Genomic DNA, 22,484 nt, shown 5'->3' with positions numbered 1-22,484 from the left:
TTCCAAAGAGGAATGCTTTGAATTTTTACAATCCATCATCACTGCAAATGGCGACTTTAATCCTGACATTGGGTGACCACCATCAGTCTGAGATGGCTTCAGTCTATCTCAGGTTAAAGAGATTGGTAAAAATGCTCAATGGTTAAATATCCTTTTTTTTTTTTTTTTTTTTTTTTTTTTTTTTTTTTTGTGAATTCTGGGTAACAAAAGCTTGCAATAATTTTTCCTCATCTTCCAAAGAGTTTCATGGTTATAATAGACATTTCTATTGCCTAGCTATATTGTCTGCTGTGAATTCATGAAAATATTAAGGCATGTCCAACAAGGTGTTAATTCATACCACAGCAGAAGGAATCTTGAGATGTTTTCCACGTACTAGGGGTATTTTTTGTACATTAATTGATCACTGACCTGATACAATTTTAAAGTTCATTAGGAGAGGTGAAGATGGGATCACAGAGAGGCACCATAAGTGACAGAATATTACTTATATATCTTTTACAGTGTGCCAACAGTCTTCTGTGACAGCGTCTTAAAGTAACAATCTGATTTTTGTTTGCTAAAACTTATGATATATTGCAGTAACTGGAGGCTAAATTGTAAAAAAGTATTAGTTCCTTTTCTATACAGGTTTTATTAGAAAAAACATTGTATAAAACAGAAAAAAAAATTAATTCAGGTTAAATTTGCTGTCACATATTCAATTTTGCATTTTAATTTCAGTAAATTGAAAAATGGTCTAAATCTAGTTCAAGAAATTTCATTGAAGAGAATCTTTTCAGAAAACTGTGCTACTGAAGTTTCAGACCTCACTCACCATGTGGATAGGCAGTTCCCTGGAAGACGCCTGGTGCAGTGAGGGACAGGCTGTGCGTGTGGATGCTTTGGGAATCCTGCATGAGAATATTAAGACATTTCCTATCTTCGGATGCCAGTTCCCTCTCTGAACTTGTGAAATGTGTTATCAACTCCTACCTCAAACGCAGCAGTGGAAGGGATCTTTCTCTGTGTAAACAGGCCTGGCCAGACTGCAGGAGCCTAATAAATACTTCTTATGTGAGACTAAGTTTCAAACAAACTTATTAAACTGTGCCAGTAAACTCATAAGTTCATTTCATTTTTTTTTAATAAAAAAAGAGATGTATGAAAATTATTAAAATGCACTAAACCCCATTTTAAACAATACTTTTACACTGATAATAATCAAATTATTTCCTTAAGAACAATGGTCGTGAAAGTTGAAGGAGGAAATATCTAATATACAAAGGGAAATGATGCTTCCAAGGGTTTCTTTTTCTTCCTTTTCCTGTGTCGTACTTCACTGCTGGCCAAGAAAGTTCTCTATTGTGCATCTTAGCTCCAACCCCATTTCATCAGCATGTGAACTCCTATGCCAAGCGATGTGCAGAAGGAGCTCAGGCATGAGTTTATGTTCCTGCTGCCAGCGGTGCGACGAGGCCAGCAACCTCTGGCACAGGGACGCAGCAGGGAAGGAAACTTCTCTGTTTCCCCACTACTGGAGCTCCTCCACAACCAGGCTGAGGCAGAAAATGGCTGGAGGCCTCTCCTCTGTGCAGGACTTGTTCACACACCTTTCTGTGCACCGAATTAGGTCAGCCAGTCTTCAGCACGCATTTTGATTCCCTTCCCTTCCCTTCCCTTCCCTTCCCTTCCCTTCCCTTCCCTTCCCTTCCCTTCCCTTCCCTTCCCTTCCCTTCCCTTCCCTTCCCTTCCCTTCCCTTCCCTTCCCTTCCCTTCCCTTCCCTTCCCTTCCCTTCCCTTCCCTTCCCTTCCCTTCCCTTCCCTTCCCTTCCCTTCCCTTCCCTTCCCTTCCTTTCATAGGCAGGAGAGGAATTAGAAGATGAGACCGATTTTAATTTTTAAGTGTTAAAAGAAATTAGAACCAAAGTTGGAAATAATTATAGGACCGTTTCCATTCCATTCAGAGGTAACTTGATTAATGCACCTAATCAGTTATTTTGTACAATTTGCTGTGTAGTAGTAGGTAGACACCCAGCCACATTCATGGAAAAAATGTAAAAAGCGTAACGCATTTCCCAACCTGCACATGAGGCACAAGCTGACAGATGCAAATAGAGAGAGTGGGAGTGGAGAGGTGAAGGGTAAAAAATAAATTGAGTTCACTAGGAAAAAAAAAAAAAAAAAAAAGCAGTACATCTCCGCATAACCAATGCCAGACAGGCACGCTCATCCAATACCACAGTAGGATTATTTCCTACAGCATATTCATGATTGCTTTGTCTACTCTGCTTTTAATGTTTCAAATTATGGGGATTCCACCATTTCCTTTGAGAGTCTCTTTTGCACTGTAACGCTGCTCATCCCTTGGAAGCTTTCCCTGACATTTGTTTTGGCTTCCTTTCTTAATTCCAGCCTATTATTCAAAGTTGTATCCTTTTCTACCCGCTTTTTTTCCCCTTTAACTTCCTCAGTGCTTACACCTTTCAGATAATTGTGGGCAGCTATCTGGGCCATCCCTTGCTGTTGCTTAGCAAGCTGAGAAGCACTCTTTTTAATCTCTCCTTATAAATCAGTCCCTCTAGGCAGCCGATTATTTTTGTTGTTTTTCTGTGAATGCCTTCTGCATTTTATTTTATTTTTTTTGGTACTCTGGCTGAATCCTGATTCCCCAGTCACATAGACAGAAGAGCAGCTAACCAGCTCACTCACCGGCACAGTCCCATTGCTTTTATTGAGGTGTCCAGAAGACACACGTGTAATTTTTGGTGCTTTAAGTCAATTTGATAGGGTCTATACAAGAGCTTTCCCTTTCTCCAAAAGTCTTTTGTTCCCTGCCTCCTTCCTATGGTTATGATGCTGAGAAGATTTCTGGTATAGACCCAGCTTCAGGCTAAATCTCTGCAAAATTGGATACATCTTCTGCTGTGAATTAGCTAGGAAAGTGAATTTTTATCTAGTCAAGGTCAACTCTGTTTTGTCCTTTGCACTTTCTACTCAGCTACCGACACCACTGTAAGGCAATCTCCAGCAGGACTTTACAACTTACAGCAACAATAAGCATTTTTAAGTACAAACACACTTATTTTCTTCCTTCCTTCTGTGAAGACACGTATGTTCAAATAGGTTCATGCATGTAAATAATTCAAATCATGTCAATGAAAGCATTGGTGCACAAAGTCACTGGCAAGCTGCGGAGATCGGGGCCTCTGTCAGAAGGACGTTGCAGGCTCGCTTCTGCTCTTGAACGCATATGAAACCGTACACCGTGCAAATACGGTCATGCCTTGCAGAAACGCGTGTCTTTATAGGAAAGGGATGCTAGGAATCCTGACACTCTTGATTAATCACTGGGTCCAAAACACAAATATTGTCCTGCTTTCCTTGAAGTCAGGAAAATTCCTACTGCTTATTCTGGTGGATGATTAGGACGCAGCCTCTCATCTACGAATCTGGAAGGATTCATTAATTAAGACCAACTAGGTCAAACCTCCTGACTTGCTCCTTTTTTGTTTTAATTTCAGTGTTTCATCAAATTCATCATGCAAATTTATATGCTCGAAATTTCATTATTGGGACCCAGAGGTAAGCAAGAAATCTCTTCTCATGAGGCAGAGGAGCCCTGTTGGAACAAATGTTTCATTCGAATGAGGCTGCCACAGCCCCAAGCAGGTTCCTGTGCCAGGGTTTGGCTCCCCCATCCCTGTGCCAAGGGGAGAGGTTCCCCTGCTGCAGCCCCAGCCCCGCTTCCTTGCTGCATCCCACCCAGGGATCCCCCAAACCCTTTCTGCAGCAGCCTCCATCCAGCACGGCACCTTGATGGGGAGGCTGCAGGATTCGGGTTTTTTCCGTTCCTGCCCGATGGATTCACACAGCAAGTGATTGCTCTTTCTGTGGATGTGCCTGACTGCTGAAACACAGGGCTTGTCGTGGAAGCCCCAGGAAAATTCCGTGTGAAATGTTGTGAACGTTCAGCTCTTTCTCTTCAGGTCCCTTTATGTAACTTGACAAAAGGGGAAATTTGGAGAGCGGGATGAGCATCACTGATAGGGATTGTGCAACAATCAGAAAACAAATAAAATCACTGGCCCCCATCAGCTCAAAGAGTGGGGAAGCAAAGGTGCAGCTCGGAGACACAGGCTGGTGCAGAAGGCTGGATCACCGCAGAGCCTCGCGCTGCCTCCCTCGTGGCTGCCTCCTTGGTGCTGGAAAAAGCTCCTCCTGTGGAGCACTGAGCCTGCCAGCCTATTTCATCCCCCACGATACAATAAACAAACAAAACTGGGCTTCTCAGGTAGGAAGCCTGGAGCACATTTGGATTTAATTGCTTTTCGTTGTTTGGGTCCTGATGTAAGGAACTTGAAAGACGCGGATAATTCCTTGAATGCCTGTATTTCAGCCATTCGGTGCTCAACAATAGGCAAAAAATCTTACCCCTATATAGCAGGGTGCCGGTGGAGAGGCATTGTATACCCTAAATGGCATGCGTGTTGCCATGCTGTATAAAGTAGCGGGCTACAGAGAGCCTAAACAGATGGCTCCAATCCGGCAGCGCATTGAAGAGTAGCCTGGTGGTGGTGAATAGAAATCAGCATAAATGACAATGAAACGAGCACCAGCACCATGAAACGCAGGGACCTGGTGTGGCCAAGGCTCGCTTGCACCTGGCAGCTTGGCCAAGGTGCTGCAGGCAGTGGTGGCACCGCTCCGGCTGAAGGGACACGGGCATCGGGTGCGAGTGGCTCTGTGTCTGGGGATGGTCCCCGGGTCACAGCCAAGGCACGAGGAGCTGCCAGCACCACGTGCGGTGCAGGGATCGCCCTGGCGCTGACACCAGTCCAGCCCAGCTGGTGATATAAATGGTGATGCCATTTGTTTTTGTTCCACAACGTATTAAAAAATTACATTGTTTGGTATAGTCACAGCCTGAGCTTCATCGCTTGAAGGAACTCCTACATCCTACACCTTCTGCTAACCGAAATGCAAGCTGTGGTTGATTTGGGGACAATTACGCCTTTTTTTTCGGTTAAACTCGTGTCCCTGTGAGCCAAATTTTCCCCCTGACTTCCAAGGGCTTATGAAACAGCAGGTGGTGCGCTGCCCTGCCCCGTCCTTCTGCTGAGGGATGCTCCGAGACAAAACGAAACGCAGGAGAGAAGAGGTGTGCGGGGAGAAAAAGCAAGGGCTGAGCGTGTCTGTTGAAGGGATGTTGACCTGAAGGGATGCTTCACGGCACGTTTTGCCTGTTAGGAGCAAACACCAGGTGGAGGTGGCGGTGGGTGGACAGCGGAGCTGAGCACGGACACGCGGCTGTGTCCTCATCCCTGTCAGCGAGCGGGGATGGAAGTGGAAACCGAAGAGGGGATGAAGTGGAAACTGAAGCGGGGATGGAAGTGGAAAACCTCGCAGCCCGACGCCTCCCGCCCCAAGGGCGCCTCAGGGCTGAGGCGCGCGCGGGAGCCGCGCCGCGCCGCGCCGTGCGCGCCCCCTGGGGGCCGGCGTCGGGGGCGCGCAGCGGCGGCGCGGTCACGTGCCCGTGACAGCAGCGGCGCCGTGCCCGGCCGGCAGCAGTCGCGGCAGCGGCACCGCAGCGCCAGGCGCCGCCAGCCCAGCCCAGCCCAGCCCAGCCCGGGGAAGGAGCGGGGCCGGGCGGCTGCGGCCAGCCGGGAGGGAGCCGGCAGCGGCGGAGAAGCCGATGTGAGGAGCGATCGCGGGCGGGCAGCGGCGGCGGCGGCGGCAGCAGCGGCCATGGCGGGGCCCCGCTGAAGGAAGCAGCGAGGGAGGAGGAGGAGGAGGAGGAGGAGGAGGAGAGGGCAGGAGGAGGAGGAGGAGGAGAGGAGAAATCGCCGCATTCCCTCCCGCCCTCCCTCCGCGCCCCGTCCCCGTGCGCGCCCCCCGCATGCCCCGCTGAGGCGGCGCGCAGGGACCTCGGCACCCGGCGCGGCCCCGCCGCCCTCCCTCCTCCCTCCCTCTCCCCTCCCTCCCTCCCTCCCTCCCCTCCCCTCTCCCCTCCTCTCCTCTCCCCTCCGCGCCTCGAACAAAGGGGGAGAAGCAGCGGGGAGGAGGAGGAGGAGGAGGAGGAGGAGGAGGAGGAGGAGGGCAGAGCCCCCCGCGCCAGCATGGCGGACCGCAGCCTGGACAGCGTGTCGCTGCCCCTGGAGGTGCGGGCCCGCCTGGCCGAGCTGGAGCTGGAGCTCTCGGAAGGTAAAAAAAGATAAATAAATGCATTATCTATAGAGAATAAATTTAAAAAATGGGGAGGGGGGGGAACGCGGGAGGTGTGTGTGTGTGGGGGGGGGGGGGGGCGGCGGAGCGGGCACGGCCCTCGCGTGCGCGCGCGCGGGCGGTGGCGGTGACAGTTGGCGGGGCGCGCGCACCCCCTCCCCTCAGCGCCCCGCGCCCCCACACAGCCCCCACACAGCCCCCATCGCCCCCTCCCCAGCCCCTCGGTGCCACCCCAAAACCCCCCCAAACCCCCTTCCCCGACCCCCCTCCTCCTTTCCAGCCTCCCCTCTCCGTGTCCCCTTGGCGTTCCCTCGGCTCCTGAGGGGACAGGCGGGTGCGCGCCTTTGTGCTCGCCCCCGGAGGCTCTGGCGGACGTTTTTTTTTTTTAATTCTTATTACTATTTTTTTATTTATCTCTCTATATATTTGTTCTACCTGTGGTGGATTCCGCCCCCTCTCCCTTGGAGAGGGGGTTTCTGGCGGCGGGGCTCGCCGCTCTCCAGCCTCGCATGTTTTATTACGGAAGATGGAAAAATCCTTGGGGCTGGCTCGCAGGGGTCCCCGTCCTGCCAAGAAAACGCAGTTTTTGCAGAAATCTGCCACATAACGTTGGGGCGAAAAGGCTGCTTTTGGCTTGTATCGAGGGGCTTGCCCTCAAGTGCACGCCTCGGGATCGGCGTAGCACTTGCAACAAAACACGCCGTGATAAGGTCACCTCAAAAATGCTACCTAAAGGAAAGGTGTTTTTTTTTTGTTGTTAATCGCGTTTATATATATATATATATTTCCTGTTTAACTGAAAGCTTGCGGTGGTGATTTGCTTGGCTTGGTTGATTTTGATGCCCTGTCGGTGGGGAAGGCTCTCATACAGCCCGCACATCGCTGCTGCTGCTGTGCTGGGAGGGCGAGCGGGAGCCCGAGCCCGCCCTCTGTGCCTCAGCCTGCCGCCAGCCAGCTCCCCATCTCCAGCTGTGGCAGCTCCGGCAGAGAAATGGGGTGCACGGAGCGATTACTGCCCATCGGGATCCCTCACTGATGGGGATCGAGCGGCCAGAGTGCCGTCAGTGTAGGGTTGTGGTGCCTCAGATGTAAGCTGTTCCTTGCAGAGGCAGGGAGTATCTGTATCTGCTGATGCCGGAGTTGGCTCTTTCCTCAAGTGCAAACGTGCTGTGAGCTTTTTCTTTTAATAAAAAAAAAGACAAATGTTAGTGTTCGTTCACCGCCGACAGGCTGCAGCGCTTGACAGAATGGCCGAGCGTGCCCCAGATCAGTTATTGGAAGTGTTCGATACACCGAGCTGCCTTCCCGGCTCTCCCTAACGGTTTGTAAGGGCTCCAAGCCAGAAAGTGAAATGCGCTCAAGCCAGTTTCAGGCAGGGAGGAGCTGATGTTGACATTGTATTTTCCTTTTAACGCTTTGAGGGGGAAGAGGAGAAGGAGCTACTGATTAGCCTGGGGCTCTCCTTTTTCTGCCTTCCCCTCCCCGAGGGTACCCGAAATAAGAAAAGTTCAACGCGGTGTTCCCTTCCTGCGAGGTACTGCCCATCCACCGGCCCTTCTCTGTGCTGGGGAGGGAGCAGGGAGCACTGTCGATACCACGGTGTGCTCCTGCTTTGTGCTTTTTGGTGTTTATCACACCACTGTCTGCACACCGGCAAGACGCTAATTAAAGCAGATGTCAGTAAAAGCTTTCAGACGACCAAAATCAAACTGACTTAGATCTTCAGTAAGAAATACGCTAATTCAGCGTGCCGGAGTTGTAATGCAGTTTTATGGTACAGTTCCTGTTGCCGCAAGCACAATCCAAGAAGACTGGGAGGAAGCAGGACGTGGTTTGCAATTGGACATCTCTATCTGCACTGCTGTGCCTCCCCTGGAGCTAGAGCTGGAATGAATGTATCCCACTGACAGTATCTTTCCTTTGGTGCCACTGACGTTACACCCAGCAGACAGCATGGCTCGTGTTTTCTGACTGTGGCAGCCTAAATCAAGATTGGTTGGAGCTGGGAGGAGGGAGGAGAAGGGGCCAGCATCCTGCTTTCGGTGTCTTTCCCCCAAGCCACTCTTGGTGTGCTCTTAGTCAAGTAAATTGCAGTGCTCCGTGCCTGGGAGAACTCAACCTGCCGCTGCTTAAAGCTTCTCACTTCAGGCACGCGTGTTGCACATTCTGGCCTCTTCCCAAAACTAATGACTGCGTAGGGCAGATCAGTAACTCATCAGGTTTTGTTTCAGGGGAAGGCTGGTCACAGTGTGGCCACGCTAACTCAGAGTTTGGTGGTTTTCGAGTCAATTTCGTGCATTTTCAGGCCCCGAGTGTGCACCCCTTACATGTATGCTGAACTTGACCATCATGTGCCAGCCCGCTGGCTTCAGTGGTGTGTGATCACTGTGGTGGGCTCCAGCCTGTGCAGAAAGGTTTGCAGGACTGAGGTTTGAACGTGTGTCCTGCTCACCATGGGTTAGGGTGTCGTAACTGCAGAAAGCAGTAGCTGGGCAGCTGCACCCTTACACGTGTGGTCGGGTCTCATTGATAATGTTGGGAGTGAAGGGACTGCCTTGAATTTCGTCCCCTTTCCTAAAGCAGACGTAGTTTCCCCTCTCATAACCAAATTCTGGTCTCCGTGTTCAGCTGCGTGCTGGGCAGGGGCTCACTCGCAGTGGCGATTCTACAGCAGGTACCCGGGCAGTGGCTGCCGGGAAGGTAGCACATGCTTTTTAGACGACAGGGCAAAGTGCCTTTTTTTTGCACACATTTAGGCAGTTCTGTGCTGTTCGCTGGTTTCGAGGGAAGAGGAGTTTGTCTGAAAAGTGTTTACTTTGTGTTCTGCTAAGATTGTTTCTGGCACTTGTAACCCACTGGTTATTGTGGGCAAGCCGCACGCCTTTTACCTCTCTTTTGTTGTGGTCCGAATGCGCTTTTTTGTTTCAAACATAGCTATTTGAAAGGTACTATGGATGCAAATTAGGGTAACCATTTTAGATTTTGTTAGTTTCATTAGTATGATTTAGAGGCTGAAGATCAGTCAGAGTCAGAAATGTTTACCAGTGTCCTCCGAGCGTGTGTGCCTGTAGCCTGCCCCACGAGAGAGAGGGAGCCTCGCACTTTGATGAGTGCTGAAAGTGGCTTTCATGTTCACGCGTTGGCATTTAATTTTATGTTCAGCTGAAGGCAGCAGTAGCACACTTTTTGATGGTGTTTTCACTTCATTTTGAGAGGGGAAGACGCTTCCGTGTTTCTCAGAACTGAGAGGTACAGCACTGTAAGTCTGCTAAGAGTATTAGAAGTGAGTTGTGGAATCTTTTTTATCCAGCCAGATACTCTGAAGGCATTTGTTTTGCTGTGCTTGAGTGAACGTGGCTGAGGCTGGCCTGTTACCTACGTGTTCTGTGACGCTGCAGTGGGTTCCAGGGAGTGTCCTGATGCCTGCAGTGCTCCAAACTGTGGCCTTTGGAGGCTGATGCAATCAACGTGTCACTCGGCAGTGGCTGTTCTTGAGGGCCGCCTAGAACTTTACGAGGCTTTAGTTTTCTAGCTATGTATAAAATTGTATTGGATGGAAATAGATGAATCATCTCATTTTTTTTTAGACTAACTTGGGAGCTGTTAACTGAAGAACTCATTTAATAAAACCAGGAGTCTTGAAATATGTTGTCTTCCTGTTTAAAATGTAATTTTACAACCCCTCCATTCTTAAAAACACTTAAGAATTAGAAAGTCCCTAAAATATTTTTCTCCTTTTCCCCTCTAGTTAAGGTTATACAGGGTTATATTGCCCTGCCAATTACTTTCTGAACCAAAATTAATCGGGAAAAGATGCTCTATATTTCCTCCAGTATTTTATCCAAGTGTCAGATAGCAGAGCTGAAACACTTAGAAGAACCACAGACGCCACATGGAAAATGTGAAAAACATCCTGTTCAGAAACTGTTCTACTCATATTCCATACTATATGTCCAGTCCTCTTTCATTTTAAACAGATGAGGCATAGCAGGTTTTGGTAAGCTTCAGCCTTTCTCCAAAGACTGCTTTCAGAAAGCGTCAGCGGATCTTCAAGGAATGGCTGCTCCTTCCCAAAGGCACTGGCCATGAGCTCAGGTGATTAATTTGGTCTTAAACTTTGGTTACCTCCGCTGGCTTGGTGATAGGCACTCATCTTCCTTGGGTTGATTGGGTTGTTGTCTGGTCAGTGTATTATTTTATAGGTGCAAGGCGTGACACCATCAATGCACAGTACCTCCTGACAGAGGCAGCGAAGCCCTTGTCCAGGAGAGCGATGCTGTCAGCAAAAGAAACGCCGCTCTCGGGAGGGAGATGTGGTTGGCAGCACCTTGCGGGGCCACCGGACCCCGCCAAGCTGCCTGCCTGGATGTAGTCACTGGCATGGGGCCAGAGGGCTGCAGTTAGCTCCCGCAGTTATTATTCCTGCCTGACATTTGCCAGCTGACTCTTCACCCGCGGAGAGGTTTCAGAGTGTGAAAATTTCAATAACTACCACACCTCTGTGATTTGGGATGTGGAGTCATCCTTTTAATTCACTCCTTGAGAGAGAGTGCCCTGCTTAGCAAGTGGGTATAACCTGCACAATGACAGAGTGGTGATACTTCCTGAGTTTGGGTGAGAAGTGAACCAAGAAATTCAATACTCACTTTTGCTTCTGGTTGTTTTCTCTTTTTTTTTTTTTTTTTGTCGTTAGGGCGCAGTTGGTTCATGTTTTCAGTTCTTTTCCTGGCAGGGAGGACGAACGTACTCAAAACACATCAAGCTGAAATTTTCACATTACATACAAGATCTGAGGTTTTAAGCAAATATGTCAAATGCCATGAGAATTATGATAAAATCAAGAGTGCTGGCAACATGAGTTTTTCTTCCTCTGCAAGATGAACCTCCTCTCATCGGCTGCTTTGTTTCTTGGATGGTGTGCCTGCAGGAGAGGGAGAGTTGCTTGGTAGTTTTAAAAACAGGTTACATTCACTCAAGAGTTAATATCCATTTGCATTGGAAGGCGCTGGAATTTGAAGTCTTTTCTTTTTTTGGATGTGTGTCTACCTACTTCATCTCACTGTGATATTTGGACTTCAGGGCATTTAATGGGCGTAGCTGTGTCAAAAGGACTTGCTGTCACTCATGCAGCCGAGGTATGTTGTAAGCCTTGTAAAGCAGACTATGCAAATCGCCGGGATGTTCCCAGAAGAGCTGTCCCGGAGGCATGCTGTAAATACACCTTTATTGCAGGCTGACGTCGAGCAGCACTGATGCCCAGGGGTTACACTTCATAGATCACTCCGATGATCTTTACTGTGCTACCCAACAGACAGACCTGAGCAACTTCTCCCAAGGATGTGTGAAAACTGCCGGTGGGGTGTCAGATTTATAGGCAGAACGGGCAGAAAGTGGTGTGTTTGTAACAGGGCCACGCGTTGTGAGGAGCTGCCCCTTGCAGCTGTGGGGAATGTCTCTGCCTGTGCTGCACGGCGCAGGGAGCACAAGCCTCTGCTTCTCCCATGGTGGTGGGTAGGCGGGCTGTTCTCTGAAGGTACTGACCTGCCTGGTTTACTCTTTTGTAAGGTGAAAACTCTCATTTTGAGTCAAATGGACTTGATCCCAGCAAACCAAATCCTCTTTCCTACTGCAGAAATCCAGATATAGCACGCCTCTTCCCTTTGTGCTTCGCTTTTCGCAGGGCAAACTATTTCCCTGCTATGCGAAAGGCCGGTATAACAAACTAATCCTTGATGGAGGATTTGGCCCCGGAGCGGAGAGCAGCAGGAAGGTCAGTGTTTCTCCCAGGGGCCATCAATGGACTGCTTTTGGTTTTCATGGCTCGGGATGGATGTTTGCGGTGTGATGCAGAGAATCCTAAATGTGCCGTAGCTCTTCTGTACTTAAAAATGCATTGCCTGCGTTTTAATTTTTTAAGAGGCTATTTGTATGGAGCGTCAAGCAGGACATATACTTTTTCAAAAATAACTGCTTTAATTCCCTGGCAACTGTCAGACCAGATGACTCACCGCAGCGCAAGATTCAGCACAGCACAGAACAGCTTTGACACAAACTCTTAAGCCATTTAAAATTAGGCATGCAGATTTCCCTGCCTTCCCAGTGGGTGAGCATCAGTGGTACCTTAGCCCTGGTGATCCCATTCTGCCTTTCCTTGTTCCCCGCCTCCTTTCTGCTCGTTCTTCCTGGGAGCCCAGGTGCAGGCAGCGCTCACCCAGCCGAGGTTTGGCAAAACAAGTGCAGAGCACAATGGTGACACGAAGGTGCCTGTCTGCTGGACATCCAACCTGCCATGCTTCCAGCTGTGTTCAGTGCTGCCACCTGGAAAATTGTTAAAGTGATTTGTAGCAGAAGGTAACATTGAAAAGTATATGATGTATCAGCTCAGCCCTCTCCTTTAAAGAATATCCCATGCGAAATGGTTGGGTGAATGAGACAAAGAGTTCTTACAAAGTATCCTGACAAGGTGGATAGGAAGGAAGTGTGTCCTGGGACTTACAGAAGTATGAAAGTGTTTTTTGCTTCCCAGAGACTGAGCTGGAGCAGTGATGGGCCAGCTTTCAGGGCGTTTGGAGCAGCGCTTGCTGTCACCCACACAGGTGGGTCTATAGAATGGTGGCAGTTGAGGGGGAGAAGGGGCTCGTCAAATATTGCCTGCTTATTATGGCGACAGAAGGGAGTATTGGGACCTGTGTATGGTCTTACTGCTGTCTGGATCCAGAAATCATACCTCTGCATTAACCATGGCATCTGATAGTTCTTCATTTACATCTTGGCTTGATTCGTGTGTAAGATTAAAATACCAAAACCCAAAAAGATCTGGGAAGTCTGGTCTGGCAGGAGCTGCTCAGAAGCCAGGAAAATGTTGCTTAAACCCTGTGACATCCAGTGAAGTGTCAGCATGGGTCACGGAGCCCGGGGTTTCACCGGGGGGCTGCTGGCTGAAGGCCTGCCTAGACCAGGAAAGGTGCCGGGGCATCAGCAGGCTGATGGCAGGGCTATCGCGGCTCCTCCCGTTTAATGGAGAAAGAGACCAAGCTGGTCCTCTGCATCCTGGTATCTCATATGTAACAGTTCAGAAATTTTACAGAAACAGCTTCCTTCCGAAATCCATTTAGTCTGTAACTACAGTCTTACACAGCTACATGCCTCCAAGATCATAGGAATGAATTAAACTTAGCTTATTTATTTATTTATTCATTTTGAGGGGAGGGAATACCCTTGGTTGTATTAAGTCATATTTTTCATTGTTAATTGCAAGGAGAATGAGCAAAACCTAGCATTTTCCATGCCACACCTCCCTTATCCTTGTCGAAAGAAATGTTTTTCAAACGCAAAACCCAACAAAATGATGGCATTGCCGTGGCATGAACAGTTCAACTGTGGTAAAGACTCAAACTGGAAATTGCACTTCAGATACTGGACTTCTTTGACAGATGCCTGGGAATGAACAAACAGCAGTTAAATGATGAAAGAGCAAAATGTAGAAATGACCCAATCCTATCCTTAATGGCAACAGCAAACCCCTGTGCTGAGTTCTCAGGAAGAGGCTGGTTTCATTTGCCATCTTTGTTTAGTCTAGGAAAAACGAAACATTGTTTTGAGGATGGCATCCTTTTTTCCTAAGTGTTGTGAAACGAGGGGTTAGTTTTTTTGGAAAAAAATGAAAAAATTCTGTTGGACTGCAGAGTGATTTTTGCTTCTAAGAGGGCGAATTAACAGATTGGCAATACTTCTAATTGGCTCTGCATCTAATCAGCATCGTGTTGCAACGGGGAGAGTTGGTTTGGTGTGTGGAGCAACAGCAATGGGGCTAGCGGGAATGACATTTCCTGTTTTTTGTTTTTTATTATTATTATATAATGAATAAAATGACTTGCAATCTGTGTTTATGAATATTATGCTGCTCATGCAACTGACACATTCCAGCCCCGAGGCTTTATCTGTGTCTCTTACAAGCTCTGACTTTGGCGAGACGAGCATCCGTACTGCAGACTTGGAGAGTTTGACAAAACAGTTCAGATGAGGTCTTTAAGAGTGACCCAGAGTAGGGACATGGACTCAGGGGATTAAAGCAATCCTAATCGACCTTGGTAGCCAGGAGAAAGTTGGAGAGTTTATTTGGGTTATTTGACAAATCTTGTGTTGGGGAAGGAGGAGTATTTTCTGATAGGGGAAAGTTATTTATGTTAGCCATTAAAAACATGAGAAGTTCCAGCTCCTGGAAAAGGAAATTAGACAAATTCAGATTGGAGATAAGACCAAAAATATTACTAAGGCTAGATAAACACTGACACACTTACAAATAAAAGAGGACTCAATGGCTTTCTGAAAAAAGTGAACCCACTGGTCGACGTGATGGAAGGCTCCTTTCTAAGAAATACCGAGTGTAAGAAGGGTGTGTACGTGAGCCACTGAATGCACTCTTGAGCAGAAATACACAGTGCCATAAGTACTTCCGTGATGGCGTTTTATAAAAGTTTTAGTCCAGTATCAGGAGCTGTATTGGCCTGGTAACTTGAAGAAACACATCAATACTGGAGACTTCCAGGTTTTGTGGGTTTTCAGCGGTGAAGACTTTGACATTTACTTGCAGTAGTAATTTCTTGAAAATCAATAGTGACCACTGCAAGGCCGTACGTACAGTACAGTCTGAGAGGAGATCACGTACAGTCCTTGGTGATGCCTGCTGCAGTACTGACTGCTCCTGGGTTTTACCAGCAGCTCAGGTGACTTCTCTGTAAGCGTGAAGTGGCAGAACAATCACATTTAAAAAGCTCCCTGAATATTTATCATAGGCGGCTTAATTGTTGGCTTTTATGTAAAGGTACTGGACTTCTTAATAATTTAGATGAAGAATAAGAAAACGATCAATTCCTCGGAAGATCCTATTCCCTGATACTTCAGGGAGGTGAGGTATGCACTCAACAATGAAATGAGTTGGAACAAGACAAGTAGTGTTTTCCTGGTTTGGTTATACCTCTTATTCAAGCTTTCATACAGTAAGTATATATCTAGGGATCCTTTTTTAGTAGAGGGATCTGTGTATACTGTTTCCTTCCGATTTAGTATTTTTTATTAATTTTTTATTATTTGTAATGCTATATGTGATCCTAATGCACCCTAAGTCCATGTTTTTTCAGTGTATTAAGTTACGGCTAAGTAGAAGAAGACCTTTCCTGCTGTGAAGGCAAAACCAATTTTCATGGAAAGGCTTTGCCGAAATGGCTGATTCTTGGCTCTGATGTCTTTGATTTTTCCTAACTGGTTTGTCTCGGTAATTCAGACCTGTTCTCTTGTGTCATGGCAGTCAGTGAAGGCTTTAGGAGCGCTGGAAGTGTATCTGCCTTCGTGGCGCACTGTGCTGTCTGTGAAACATGTTTGTTCGTCCAGAGTTTCGCGAGGCTGGTATCTGTGACCCGCATATGCAACCACTTCTGGAGCACAGTGAAAAAGTAAGGCAGTCCCTTGCCTCTAAGCAGTGCAGAAGCCTGCACATTGAGGGAATCTGCTCCTTCGTCTGCAGGAGGAGAAAGGAGACACTTCCTACTAGTCCAGGTGCTCTCTTCTCGAGCACGAGGATGCCTTAGCCAGTGTTGGCTGCTGGTGGTACTTCTGAGGAAGGCTGGTGCTCCTGGCAAGCCTGACGGCTTCTCTTCAGCCTTGAAGGTCAGGCTGCTGGCTGCTGCTTGATCCACGGAGGTGCTGTGGAGCCAGGCGAGGTGATCGGGTCACCTTGCAGCAAGTAAGTGAAGAAGCTGTGTGGGGCATGCCTGGAGCCAGAAATAGGCGCAGTGATATTACGTTTGTCATGGGCTGCTGGGCCGTTTGGAGACATTTAGTAACTTCGGTAATTTGGTCCATAAGAGTTTTCCTTCCATAACACACTTTTAGACCACCAGTGCAGGAAGACTGGGCTTCAGTGCCAGTTTCTCTGTCCTCCTGGGGTCAGAGTCTAGGGGTCTAGGGGTAGAGGGGTCTAGGCTGCTTCGTGCACTGGCTCTTTGTATTACTCAAGCAATGTTGTCCCAGACCACAGTCCCTCTGAAGCTTAAAGAACTTCAAACCAAAGTCCTCTTGTTGGTTGACGTTGTTTATTATTCCTAAGTGATGATCTGACTTTGCCAGAGCCACAGATTTTTTTTTTTTTTGATATGAAAGTGTCACCTGCAGTACTAGGTCTGTTACAAATCACTCAGAATGTCAGACTGCATATTGCTGTTGCTTCCAATGTACTTGGTTCTTTATTGTAATCGGTTAACTCCTGTGAATTATAAATGCAGTTTCAGATTTAGTTTCCTTTCTGAGCTATTCTGCCTCAGGATATATTAGAAAGAACTCCAGGCCTCACGTTCCCCTAATTTTTTAGTAGAATAAGTATCTAGGACTAAGTTAGGCTGCAACTAGGAAGAAGGAAGCCAACTCTGCTTTCCAGTTGACTTTTATAACATGAAGATCTTGTTGATCTGAAAGTTACAGTCCTTTCACTTCTGTTATAGGTAACTGAGGTACGTCTTCTGTAACTCAGATGTCCCAAGAAGTCTCTACCCAGACTTCTCGCTAGATATAGGGGGTTTTGCTAGCGGCGGCGTTGTGAAAAGGAATGGTTTGAAAAAGGTAACTGCTGCTAAGGTGGTAACTGTCGGTTATTTAACATCCTAAGATGTTCTATATGCTTCATCATAAAAAAATTGCTCAGATGGGTACGGTAGGGTTAAGAGAGAGAGAAAGAAGCATCTCAGTAACCCTACCCTTCTGAAATACCATAGCATCTGTTTTTCCCCAGCCTCCTTTTGAAAATATTGTGGGACTGTTGTCATGGGCTGGGTCAGCGCCGCATCGCTTTCTGCATTCCGCTCCCCAGCCCAGTGTGGCTGGTAGCGCAGTTGTGCTTCCAGACCTGGGCTCACACGGGTTTGTGGTGCAAATACAAAGAAATTACAGTAGGAATTACAAGCAAGGGCATCACTGAAGTTTTCCCAAAACATAAGTATGGCAGGAGTCTTGCTGTAAAAGCAGAAGCTTTATTTACAGGGCCTTAAATAAGGAGGGAGTTTAAGAGACCTGCCAAAAGAAATTCTTGTATTTATTTTTTCCCTCAGACTGAAGTCCAGTTTACCTAAAAATAAATGGCAAAAGTTATGTTGGCATCAGGAGTGCCCTACTGGGTGTAGTTCCACTGAAAGTTATGCCTGCGAATAGTCACAAACAGTCTGTGATATTTAAGGGGCTGTGGCTGGGCGCACGAACCTCACCTCAAAGATGCCAGTTCTTTGCTCTGTGTCCAGCCCTCCTTGGTACTAGGAGAACGCTTTGCATTTCACACGGAGCCTTTACGTGCGTGCAACAACAGGCCAAAGCGTGCTGCCAGTGAGAAAATGCAGCCCCGCTCATGACTGGAGAAGCAGAGCTTAAAGAAGTTGTTACTAATTTACTGGAAGTGACGTGATCACAAACGCTCCGTAGCACTTCTGGCACTCCGTGAGAGGTAACACATGCTCCCTGTTACCTCTTCCGATGCGACAGAGAAAGAGAAAGCCAGCCTGTGAGAGAGGAACTCCTGCTCTGTTTTTTTCCTTCCCCTCACCTCCCTGCTCTCTTTCTTTCCCCTTGTTTCACTGTTATCTCTGACCTTTGGGGCCTCTCTCCAGAGGAATCCTGCCCTAGTATGGCAGACAATGGTAAGTCACCATCCACCCATCATGTTTCAGTCCATGAGCAAAATTCCTCTGTTGTCTTTCCAGCACTCCCCCCAAACAGCACAGCAGGCTTACATGCAATATCACATTGGAGATAATTCATGTTACACCATTTTGCAGTAACTTTCTTTCCTTGTTTTTCCTCTGTAAAAGAGTGCTTGTGAGATATGTCAGACCAAACCTCAAATCTTTATTCGTACATTGATTTAAAACAACTTCCTGACTTGCAGTAACAAACCTGTTAACTACCTGAAACACCCAGACTGTATAGACACTGCCTGAGGAATGTGGATTGTGCCAGTCATGTTGATGTTTGCTTTTTTTTTTGTCATCGCTGTTTACCTCTACTTTATCCGATTTACTTAAAGCCAAATTAGTGTGTTCTCCCTGCAGTCTGAGGCATTTATAGAGAAAGCTGCATCTTCAGTTTCTCAAAATCTGATCTGGCATTATGCCATTTAGTTTCCATCTAAAAATGTGTTTTTGTTGATAATACCTCCACGCTGTGGTTTTCTTTTTCTTTTTATTCACGTGAAACCCTCGCTAAACAAAAATACAGCTTCTGTAGCTTGAAATTACAAAGGAACTGCTTGCAAGGAGCCCGCAACGCTTTCTCCATGATGAAAGCCATTTCAATTGTTCAGGCATACAGCATGGACTAGAAACTGTGTCTTCAAATCAGCCTTGCATATTGATGAGCACACCTGTTAGGGAAGCAGTGGCAAGTGCTGAGATTCGTCTTGTCCCGTGCCACTGCTAGCGGGGTGAAGAAAAATGAGATCATTTGTCAGTGGAAGTCTCTTAAATCCGGCGTGCAGCCTTATCTCTGCAGTAGCCCAACACCAGCAGAAGATGCTGCCTGTGCAGCGGGTCACCATTCCAGCCATGCCTGGATTTAAAAACAAAACCAAAAGAAACAGCAAGAAGAAGAACATTTTGAGTTTTTTTTTTTTTTTCCCTGTGTTTTTTTTTTTTTTATAATTTTAAAAGTTGGATCAATTCAGCAGTTTGCTACGTAGTGCGGCGTGGTAAGTATGTTCTGCTGAGAACAGGGATGTGAGCAGCATGGATGGAGGGAAGGATGGACACATCGGGATACGTACAGAAACATCTTAATCCAGCTTTGCTGCCGAGTAAAATGTTTCATGTATCCACACCATCTGAATCGAAGGAAAAACCTTTTTACTGGGAGGGTAACGGAGCACTGGCACGAGTAGGAGCACAGAGAGGCTGTGGGGTCTCCTCCCTGGAGAGCTTCGAAAGCTGCCTGGATGTGGTCCTGGACACCCTGCTCTGGGTGGCCCTGCTGGACCAGAGGTGCTGCCAGCCTCAGCCACTCTGAGACACCTCAAAAATGTCCACCTTTCACTGATACAAAGAGAATTTTGCACATCCTTGTGTATTTCTCCTGGATTTCACAGTGTATGTGTTCCTTGCAATGACACGCTGAGCCTTTTCTATGGTGTGTTTAGGCCTGCTGCTGGTGGCTTCTCACCTGAGAGCTTTCGTAGCACCAAGTTTGTTAAATTTCAGTTTTAATTATGTCACCCACATAATGGGGATGGTCAGTGAAAGCATGCAGTGTGGCAGTGTGGGAGGTGAAGCACGATGCATTAAGCAGAGATTGGATTTTGAAATCGTTTCACTTCACATAACTTCACTGATTTTTGTATGCAAAGCTTGATGATGGGGGTGAATTTACATCTTAGGGAAACGACTGGGATTCAGGCGGGGGTGAGGTTGCTTCTGGGAATTTTAATACCACCGTCATGACCATCACTCAGGTGTATGACTGTTCCTGAAATGATTCCCAGTTTCTACCTGTCTGAAAGAAGGATGGATCTCTTTTTATCTCTGAAGAAATAGTTGCACTGTCTCTGCTTCTTTCTGGAGCAGGGACATGAAGAGAACTCCGTGGCTTTGAAAATCAGTGTGTTTGATTCCTCATTAGCACTAATTCTAGAAATGAAAATATCCTGAGTGTTGATGAGTTCTTGTATTAGTTTCACTGGGACCTGTGCTAAGAGTTGCGTGCAGCTGTGACCAAGCACTGAAATACTGTGAGTCTTTTCCAAGTCAGTAACACAGAAGGGACCCTCCAGGCGAAGCTAGAAGGTGATCTGCAGTTACTCTGCCACTGCAGACCCCGCAGTAAGGTCTCTGTATGAAAAGTGCTGGGTGGCTGTGGGCTTTGGGAATGGTAGGCATCACGCTATTAATTCTTCCCCAGCCACCAGGCTTTCTCTTTCTATTAAAAGGGAAGTACAAAGAGAGCTGGGTTACCTTTCTGGGCTATGAATACAGCTTTTAAATAGAAAGAACTTCCACATCCACATCGTCTCCTGCCTGCTCCGCGAGCAGCTGCCCATAGCTTTAGCAAGAGGAAGTTATGTGGGGCACGGTCCCGATTCAGCAAGGCATTTGAAGCATGTGGTGAGGCTCACCGATCCTGCTGGCACGGCTGGGGTCAGCAGCTCGTCCCTGTGCAGGAAAGCAAATCTTTGTCATTTTCATTGCTTGCTTAAAGAGAGTAATGGGGGGATCGACAGCCTTTTTTGTCTTTTTCTTCTTTTTTTTTTTTTCACTATGGTGTGAAAAATTAGGGATCTTAACAGCATTATCAATCATTTCATTATTTATTTATTTTTAATTACGCTCCACTCCACTACATATTTAGCCTTGCCAGGTCATCAGATGAGGAACAACGGGACTGGTGCTATCTGCTTTTCATGCTGTATGTTTTCTCTGTGCTTCACTGAATGTGGTAGATTTAAAAGATTTCAGGTGATGACATTGAAGTTTTCTCTTCTCTTCTCTTCTCTTCTCTTCTCTTCTCTTCTCTTCTCTTCTCTTCTCTTCTCTTCTCTTCTCTTCTCTTCTCTTCTCTTCTCTTCTCTTCTCTTCTCTTCTCTTCTCTTCTCTTCTCTTCTCAAAAAAGAAAAGGGAACAAGAGGCTAACTGATAGTTACCTCTTTCTTCATCCTTTGACATTATATGGAAAAGGCTTAATTTCTGTAAGTTCAAGGAATTTGATAGTGTATTACTGTAATTAACACATGAAATAAAAGATTCTGTTCAGGATCACAGGAATTGATTATGATTTGGTTTGCATTTTTATTTTCCTTTCCCTTTTACCGCCCATTGTGTTGTTTTCTTCATCATACCTGTGACCTACCCAACTTGGTCTGAAGCATCGCTGTTTTCCTACTGGTTTGGTTTGCTTCATTACTCTGTATGAAAATGTAGCAGCTCCAAGGAGCTGCTCCTGTAATATCCCTCTTGTAACATCCCTCACTTACTCAGAATTTGCCCTGAATAGCAAAAGAAACTTTGGGGTTGTTTGTGCAGTGAAAGGAGTGGCACCATCTTCTTGTCTGTACCCACCACTAAGGTGTGAAGAGGGTGAGACTCTGTGTGATGGAGTAACTAAAACTGAAGCATAAAACCAGAAGTGGACAGGGGCTGTGTATGCCATACAGCCACTAGCTCAATTAAATGGGATCCATTAGAAACATCTCTTGAGGCAATGGTTTACTTTTTTTATTTTATTATTGGTTTACTTTTTTTATTTTATTATTATTTTTTTAATTTGTAAGGAAGTTGCTTTTTAAATTGCAAAACCAGGTGGAATACCGACATCCTTATTTCTACAGGCAGCGTGTAAGTCTGTGCAGGTAGGCTTACAGATGCAAAGCAATATGCATGCAGACAGGACGGGGAAGGAAGAAACTCACGTGCTGCCTCCTTGGTGAAGAAACCTTCCCACTTAAGGGCATGTTATCTGCAGGAGCAGCTCCCGGAGGCACGCGCAAGTTGCCCACATCCTGAGTCATGGATTTTTCCCCCGCTTCATGGATCAGATGTGGGAGCCCCTTCCCCACCATGCCTCCAATTCCTGGAATAACTGCCGAGGTCAGGAAGGACACAGGACAGCTCACTGTCACTAGGAGGCCTTTGAAACAAGGGCAGAATTGGTGGGGTTATGTGATGCTCGGTCTCAACTCTCTGGCACAAGAAGATAATTTTAAGCCTATTCTGTTTATTTCTTCTCAGTGGTGTTTTGGCTTTTGTACTGGCTCACACCCTTTCTAATGAATCACCAAGGCTTTTGTTGTGAAACTGACTTCACAAATATCTTTATTCCAGCTAGTTTTGGGGGGTGTACGTTCCCGCTCAGTCACATGAAGCAAATTTCATGCTGTTGCTGAGTTTACCACAATGTCTTTTGGCTCAGAACGATTTACTGTAATAACCCTTGGTATATCAAAATACACACTGAATAAAGTCAAACCCCGTTGTATACATCTTGAGGCTTATTTTAACACGTTGTGCCTTTCCAGCTGCAGTATCTGGTGATCTCTGCAGGGGCATCTTGTTACAGAACGCTCTGGCTCTCACTGAACCGAATTTAAAACTGGAGCAAATTCAGACCCGTATAATTGGTGGGGGAAATAATGAGAGAGGGAAGATCAGTTTGGCAGACGGGGACATAATATTCAGAAAGTCTTTGGATGCAAGTAAAAGCTTTGAAATTCAAAGCTGGCTGAAAGACTTCTGCACAGCGTTGGACAATGCTGAACCATC

The 22,484-nt window shown here is 46.8% G+C and overlaps 1 protein-coding gene across 3 annotated transcripts in view; it reads left to right on the top strand.

The window, feature by feature from the left end:
* The first annotated feature begins 5,549 nt into the window (after positions 1 to 5,549).
* DIP2C (disco interacting protein 2 homolog C) overlaps positions 5,550 to 22,484 on the top strand; it is a 311,358-nt gene continuing 294,423 nt past the window's right edge. For all 3 annotated transcript variants that reach the window (XM_084281851.1, XM_084281850.1, XM_084281849.1), the window contains exon 1: positions 5,550 to 6,183. In XM_084281851.1, coding sequence (XP_084137977.1) covers positions 6,099 to 6,183 — 85 coding nt within the window. In that variant the 5' untranslated portion in view covers positions 5,550 to 6,098. The remainder of the gene's footprint in view (positions 6,184 to 22,484) is intronic.

Source organism: Netta rufina (assembly GCF_964035555.1).
Source record: "Netta rufina genome assembly, chromosome: 2".
NCBI classification, from domain to species: Eukaryota; Metazoa; Chordata; class Aves; order Anseriformes; family Anatidae; genus Netta; species Netta rufina.
Note: the sequence above shows the minus strand (reverse complement) of the source record. Positions and strands in the feature narration are given on the sequence as shown.